The sequence below is a fragment of the Vigna unguiculata genome, chromosome 9 (assembly GCF_004118075.2).
Source record: "Vigna unguiculata cultivar IT97K-499-35 chromosome 9, ASM411807v1, whole genome shotgun sequence".
Classification (NCBI taxonomy): Eukaryota; Viridiplantae; Streptophyta; class Magnoliopsida; order Fabales; family Fabaceae; genus Vigna; species Vigna unguiculata.
Window position 1 is genome coordinate 2201220 of NC_040287.1, and position 8268 is coordinate 2209487.

The 8268-nt window shown below is 33.9% G+C and overlaps 1 protein-coding gene across 3 annotated transcripts; it reads right to left on the reverse strand.

Moving 5' to 3' along the window:
* Positions 1-858: 858 nt before the first annotated feature.
* Positions 859-5908, reverse strand: LOC114164493 (nitrate regulatory gene2 protein-like). Of its 3 annotated transcripts, XM_028049193.1 has the most exons (6): positions 5579-5908; positions 5408-5476; positions 3693-4989; positions 3184-3395; positions 2331-2554; positions 859-1775 (listed from the first exon to the last, which is right to left on the reverse strand). In XM_028049193.1, the coding sequence occupies exons 3-6, from the start codon at positions 4882-4884 to the stop codon at positions 1040-1042; spliced, it is 2364 nt and encodes a 787-aa protein (XP_027904994.1). In that variant the 5' UTR covers positions 4885-4989; positions 5408-5476; positions 5579-5908; the 3' UTR covers positions 859-1039. The 3 variants fall into 3 exon arrangements, with proteins under 3 accessions (XP_027904994.1, XP_027904995.1, XP_027904993.1); XM_028049194.1 differs by lacking the exon at positions 5408-5476; XM_028049192.1 differs by lacking the exon at positions 5408-5476 and having other exon boundaries at positions 5546-5908.
* Positions 5909-8268: the final 2360 nt, after the last annotated feature.

Here is an 8268-nt window from a genome sequence, read left to right on the forward strand (position 1 = left end):
GATGGTAACATAGTGAGGGTGGAGCCATGCGAAGAAGAACATTTGGATTGGGATGGTGCGGTGATTTTTCTACGCTTGATCATGACATCAATGTTGCTCATTGGACTTGCCCTTCACCAAAGGAAATTATACCAACCAACGTTTGATCCCATCCCACCCAAGTTCTTCCTCGACTCGTTTGAGGTTCCTCACCTTGAAGTTTCCGAGGGCGAGGTTTCATCCACGTGGGTTATGAACGTAACAATTTGGAACGTCATGAACAACTCCGACATTAACCTCATAAATCTGGAAGCGAGAATAAGTTACGAGGAAAACCAAACGCTAGCTGTGATCACTCCCATCATGCCACAATATGTGTTATCGAAGGAAGTTTCTTTGTTGGAAAATGGGGCGACAAAAAAGGTTCATTTAAATTTGAGTACGACTGGGTGGGAAGAGAACCAACCCATTGTGGATGACACAGTGGTTCAGGCCATTGATGAAGACATGCAACAAGGAACCACGAGATTTAGTTTACATATGATTATCGTAGGAGAGGTTCTCTTGGATAATGGATGGGTTCAAACTTTTACTATGCATCCTAAATGTACTGATTTATTGGTAAAGGTTATACCGGGTAACACCAGAACAATCACTCACCATAAGCCTGAAGAATGTGTCGGTCTCGTTCAATGGGGACATATAAAAAACATATTCTGATGTATTCTTGAGGAAAATAAAGTTTCATTTTTGATTATTTTTCTTTCTCTTTTACGTCTTTTTTTTTTTTCTAAATTCAAAAGTTTTTACTACGTTTTGATGTTCTCACAAGTATATAATGAAAAAAGTAAATGAATGACTAATTTTTAAGGTGAATTATCAGTTGAACAATTTTTACCCACTGAAAATTTAATAAAAGGAATTCAATTATAACAAAATATTGGGTGCAATTGCCCTCGCTATTCTAACTTTTATACTGGTTAGTTAAATACATAATTACATTCTAAGACACCCATTTTTCTAAACAAACCTAAACTAATTAACACAAAATGAGAAACAGCTAAGTCCTGGTGTTGTTAGAAGTCCTGGTGTTGTTAGAAGCAGTGTTTTGATTTTGACACTTGACAGTGTCCCATTGCTTAACAACTTCATTGTAACCCTCTGCAGAATCCAAAGCAAACTCTGCCAGTGAGCTAATAGCAACAGACATTCCAGCACAAAGCACCTTGATAGCAACTTCAGCAAGTTTTTCTGGAGCCATTACCTCTTCCACCTCACCAGCTTCCACTAGTTCCATGTTACCATTACTTTGTTTTGGTCCAAATGAGTTTCTCCTAGAATCTTCTCTCAACTGATGTGCATAGAGGGACCCCATTCCAGCTGCAAAAAAGTCCAAGCCATCAAGCACTGCCTTTTCTTGTATGGCATCTAGGCGCCTTGACCACTGAACACAGAGTCCAAACAAAGGGTGAGTGCCACTGGATCTGCGAGGAGAGCATGGTAACTTGGATGCATCAGGCTCAGATCTCATGCACCGAAGAAGCCATCCGGTTAGTGCATGAATGTAGGATCTTTGAGAAGTGATCCATGACTCAAAGGCGTTTCTCCAGTTCCTTAACTCAAATTCAAGATTGGAGGCTGAACGAGCTAGCCTGTTCGGATCTGTCATTAACATGGAAGACTGTTTTCTAGCATGTAGTTTAGAGTAAGTTCCAGCTAGAAGAATCTTAGCCTCATCCAAGGTTCTCTTCTGTTTCTGATGGCATTCTGCCATCACTTTCCACATCCTTTCCAACCTGTCATTTGCATAATTTAAGAATCAGCAACCAAAATGTAAGCAAATGTAGATTGTTTTCTTTAAAGTGTTGCTCATGTAAAAAGTAAAAACCAGGAAATTTGATGGCTCCACTTGGTGTTTTACTAAGGAAGATGATGACATTGACTGATAAAGGAAAACTCTAAACTAAGTGCATGTTTGGTTCTGCGTCAAAGTGATGTAAAATTGATTAGAATTGATTTTCTAACGCAGAATCAATAAGTGTTTGGTTTCCAAAATCAATTAAAGGGTAAAAATTTCATGTAGAATGAAAAACAACTAATTCTTGCTTCTGCGTTAGAGAATTGATTCAGCTGGAATCAATTCTCCAACACTGAACCAAAGACACCCTAAGTAAGCTGAAGGTAATGAAACATTTCAGAAATTTCAACTATATAAGTAATTGAGAATGTCTTTATCTGAAAATATTACAAGTATGTTTGAGGTTTGAAAATACTTGAAACTTCAACAGAAGGGGTTTAGTCTCATTTAGAAATCAAAGATATACATGGGGGCTTTTGACATTTATACATACCCTTGCACCAATTCAAGAAGTTGGGGATATAGCTCTTCATCCCTTAGAGTTTCGATTCGCCTTGAAATAGCTTCAACTGAGTGTATTGAAACTGTTATCTGGGTATCAAGATCTCTAATGGCTGCTCTTGCTTTATCTGCGCAAGAGGGGTCCTCTCCTTTTGCATCGAAGTTCCTGAGTTGCTTGCATTTCTTCTCATATGCAATTCGGATACGCTCCCCAGACTGTTGAAGAAGAAAGTGGCCACAGTAACAAATAAGTTTCCCAACAATAAAATAAAACTGTATGTGATCACAAGCATAATGACCTGTAACAATAATGAAAAATATAAATACTTTAAAAAGGACTATGAGAAAAAATAACTGAATATAAATTAAAATGTTCAATTTGATCTCTGCTGTCCTTTTTTCCAAATCCTGTCAATCATCTACTAAAAAGGTTTATGCCCAGTAGTTAAAGATATAATGCTTTTCATATTATGTTGAAGTTGAACCTCTTTTATGATTACTACATGAGAACTTATTTTGTTTGCTGTTTCTAGTAATAACCATAAGAGCCAAGAAGAGGAGTATTTTCCTTGATGAATCCAGAACATGAGTGAATCATTGATTTTGTTCATCTCTCAAGAGTAAGGCTATAAGAATATGAAGGAATTTGTACACGAAGAGTGCAGGAAAGTCTAACATAATTGAGAAATGAGCATAGGACTCAAGTTCTTTTCTACAGTTTTATTAGATTATATTTAAGTAGCAAAACTATCTGTTTCAAAGCACACCACCACAAAGAACTTCCCAGAAATCCTTTTCTATAAATTTGACTTCCTTACAAACATAATATAAGTTCAGTAGCATACCCTGACTTCTTCATAGAGTTTCTTCTCCCAGGTATTTAATCTGTCCAATGTGGAGTGGTGACTACCAGATAACATACAATGTTCCTCAGAGAGATCCTTTGTGCCATCACAACCTTCCTTGCCAGTGCTTGAACAATTTACCAAATATCGTGATGAAGAAGAGCGTGAAGAAGCTGATCGAATCAGAGCTACCGGGTTCAACAACTTTGATCCTGCAAATGAAATCTAACTCAAATTAATATTTATGAAACTTTACAGATAAACAAGACTGACAAAAGAAAAAGATTCAGTAAAATCAAATGAGGAATGGGAAAGATGAAAAATTATTTCTGGATATATGATTTTCATACTGAGATCTCTAGAAATAAGATTTATACAATGGAGTTTATTGTCAAACTTGAGGCTGCCTATTGATTCTTTTCCATTCATAAGGACTTCACTAATAATTGTAAAACATGGAAGTACACTTACAACAAAATGAAAATATAAACTGTTTTCTCTCATCAAACCTGAAAGTTCATTAGAAGTCAACAAATATTGAGATTTCTTGGCCTCTAACAATGCTGCAACATCATTAGCTGCATTGTATACGATTGTGAATTGAGTTTCAATGTCATTGATCACTTCTGCCATGCTTGTTGGCCTTCGGTTTACATAAACAGTAAAACCCGGTGTTTCTTCCACAGCATCCTTCTTACCAATTGTCATTTCTCTATGGCTAGATTCAATATGACCAGCTGCTTGAGCTTTTGATACTTCAAAACTTGCACTTCCATGAGCTTGGGAATCTTTGGCAACATGCTCAGTCTCATCTTCAACGTCTGTTTCTTCCTCCTCTTCCTCCTCACCCTCTTCCTCCTCCTCTTCCTCATCATCATCATCATCATCGTCGTCATCATCTTCAACATCTTCAACAATAACTTCTTCTTTTGAAGAATTCATGTTGGGTCTAGTTCTTTCTTCTGCTACATTTCTTTTTCCAACACCATCTTCATGTTCAGTTTCATCTTCTTCCAGGTCTGGTATTCCTTCTTCTTCTCTAACCTGCCTGAGTCCTCTGTATTCATCATCCGTTGCAGTGTGATCAACACTTTTTGCAGGATAGCCATAGCTGTCCAAAGACGAAAAGGGGTTCCAAAAAAAATCCCATTGGGAAGCTTGAGGTGAAGGGGGAGGGATATTAGGCCTATTATTGGGAGAATAGGCAAAAATTGAGGGATTCACTGGTGAGGATTGCATGTTGAAAAATCCATCAAAACCATACTGCTGCTGCATTGGAGGATAATATGTCTCAACACGTACCCTTTCCGGGGATTGAGGCCTTTCCTCAACTGAAATTGCTGGGTTACCACCAGGCCTAAGGTAATTCACTTTCAAAGTAGAGTTTGGTCCGATCCCAAACTCAATAGCTCCTGTTGTTGCAAAGGGTTTTGCTGATATGGGAATGAATCCTGGGCCACTTTTCTTCTTCACCGGTGTGAAAGGTGGGGTGATGGCATTGTCCAATGAGAACTCACGAGGTTCATCACCTTCAATGTAATCACGAAGTGCTGCTGAAACTCTTTTCAGAGATTCTATGTATGCTATGTGTCCTGTGGCCAACCGGGTCCTTTGCTCAACAGCTTGTTTGATGAACTTCTTTCTGTCTCTACAAAGCTGAACTGCTTCTTCATCATCTAACCTTGAATGTGAACATCCCATCTCTTCTTAGTCCCCTATGAATGAATGCCTCAAACTTGCATTGAAAAGGAAACAAAAGAATAACCTTTCTTTATGCCTCACCAGATTCATACAGAAACCATAAATCTGTCAAAAAAAACACAGAAGTTCAATAACAAGCATCAAAATTTCATCAATCATGAGTAACCCCAAAAACTACATTGGAAACAAATAAACCTAACGAAGATGCTAATGAAGTTGGATACTTTTCTTCATTTACAAGCCAGAAGAAGTTGATGAAAATACATGCATTTTTCAAACTTTTTCCTCTATAATATCCAGAAAATCAAACCATACCCTACCAGAATACAAGAAGTAAGCACACAACTTTACTTTGCATCTGTTTTTTTTTTTCTTTTCCAAATGTAGAAACAAGCAGAGAAGATCAGCCTAAAGCCTCCCAGAAAACCATCTCCAAAATGAACAAAAAGGGGCAGACACTAAAGAACAAACTAAAAAAAGAACAAATGTAACTTGATAAATACAAATTTAGGAAAATTCATACATCAATAAAATTAAAAGAGAAAATCTCTGTCTGTCTCTCTCTCTGTCTTTGCCTCCCTCCTTGCTCTCTCTACACACTCACAACAAAAATACGGGTAAAATGCATAAAGAATAAGCAAATAAACATAAAACAAAGTACCCATTTTCAGCAAGACAGAATTTTCCATGATACCCTTTTTCAATTTCTTCCTTCTAACACAACCAAACTGTGTATATTGGTTAAAGATGAGAAGAACAAAATGAAAAGGAAGAAGAGGAATAAAGGGTTAGAAGGAAGAAGCGCAGGTGACAATGAGGTGAAGGAAAACGACAGTGTTTTGATGAGGAAGAGTGGTGGAAAAGGAATCAGTGACAGAGAGAAGTGTGTGTGAACAGAGAAAGACGTTGAGAAAAAGCAACGGTCAAAACAGGAGGAAGAAAAACAAGTATACTACAAGGAGAAAAGAGAGAAAGAGAGAAAGAAAAAGTGAGAGAAAATTGAAAGCTTTGGTTTTTGGTTTCAGGTTAAGGTTGGAGAGCTAATAAAGGAAGGAAGAAGAGAGCCTGAGAAGTGAAGGTGGGTGAGTGTTTGCCCTCCATGTTATACACAATTACAACAATGCCATAGGATTTTGGTTGAAGCTAACTAAATCACAAGTTTTGTTTTTTACTTTGGAAATTTTGGAGGAAAGAGACTGGTCAAAATGTGTGATTAGTGGGACCCATCATTATCATATGTCTAATAATGTTCTTTCCAACATTACATGTACCTATGAAGAAGATTAGCTATTATGTTTGACATGGTTCAATCAATTGGAAATTTATTGGATTTGGACAATTAGTTACATACTTGTCTTTTTTTAAAGTTGTTTAGAAAATTATAGAAATATTAATTGTGTTACTATTCTACTTTCTTTTAAATATGCCATATGATGGGTGAATTTTAAGAATAATTTTATTTTAATAATCTAGACCATACAACATAACATTAATTAGTTAAGCGGTTATTTTTCTTAAAACTCATTAGTAACAATTTACTTAATTTAATTTTTTAATAAATCTTCAGTTTACTTTATTTTTCAAACTAATTGATATTTATTTATTATCTTCTAATGAGTTTCTTTAATTATAAAAAAAATATTCCTTTAAAAGTTGTTTCATCCAAACATTTGTCACTTACAGTCCAGTTGATAATTTTTTTTTCTTACAAAACATGTTAAGATGTAATTATTTACTAATAGCTAGGCAACTATCATGCATATCTTATTGAAAATAACTATCATGCACTTCATATAATTTAGTTTTGTAACCACATTTATGAACCTTTACATATTACAACAAAAACAAAAAATAATAGTTTAAATTATCAGGGTGATTTTGCCTAACAACTTATACAACAAAAACAAAAATAATAGTTTATACCAAAGTGATTTCACTAATCTTCCAAACAAGTTATACTTTTTTAGTTTAGTTTAGTCCTATCCTTTGTCGGATTAACATATTAACAGACATTTTGACCTATTTTAAAAATAAAAAAAAAACATATAAATTTAATAAAATAAAATTTAAGTATATATTTTTCAAAACAAAATCATATAATTAAATTTATATTTAAATCATATACAACTATCTGATATATAAATAATACAAATTATAAAATTTAAAAAAAATATTATTTTAATTTTTGTTAATATAATCATTGTTTTATAAATTAGACAAATCCATTATGGGTTGATTCAATTTGAACTAAACAAAATGAAATAAAAATAGTCTAATCCAAAGTAAACTATAGTTTTTTTAGTTTGAATTAAACTGATTTACAAACTTTTTGGATTCAATGATCATATATACTCAACCTATTCTTACCATTATCACCATATGATACCAAAATGAAAACTCAACATAGTATATATTCAAACTTAAAACAAACTTAGTTTATAATAAATACGTATTATTACTCAAATTTGTACATGTAAATGGAAATTTTAAAATAAAAAACTAAATGCAAAATCTAAAATCTAAAATATAAATAAGTGTCGAAATTCTATTTTAACCAAACATCAAAATTATGGAAATTGCATGAAAGCAAAGTTATGATGAATGAGACATAGTAGTTAGATGAATGAAAAACTACAAAAGTAAAGACAAAAATAACATAAAGAGAGGCACCTCACCCACACTTCTCTTGGGGAATGTGAAACCAACTCAATCATAACTTTTGACCTTAGTGAGGATAATATGGGTTATTCTTAGGGGTGGGGTCCCACAATTGTGGGGTCATACCCTTTGTAACATACTTAGTTTCATTTGTAATTTGAAGCTGAGATAAGGACATTTTGGTACTCTCGTGACCCACACTTGTTTGGCCCTATAAGGCTGAAAGATTTTTCTTTTGATCAAACGAAAGTGAAGAATTTAGAAAAGCAAAAAAGTATGAGTCGACAATAAAGGAAAAGAACCCTGGGATGCTTCATTTCTTACAAAGATATCAAAATAAATAAATTATTAGTTTTCCATCTTAAAATCTTCACCAAACACCATGTTAGAATCATGATATTCCTCTTTGAATTTTGAATTTTCAATCAGGTTTAGATAATGATTTTATTATTTTTTAAGGTTTTATATTTGTTGATTAATTTCACTTGGTTAAAAATTTAAGTCTATAATTTACAGTTTTAACACCTTATTGTCTTTTGATATTGATATATAAAATATGTAAACTATATATATATATATATGCTACTAGTTTCAGCACTGATGTATCATGGTGAGTTGATCACAGATATAACAAATCCTCTTTTGGTTTCAGGAATTATATCACATATTTTAGATTTTAGCATTAAAAAGATTTTTATTGTGTAGAAAGACTAAATGTCTATGAAA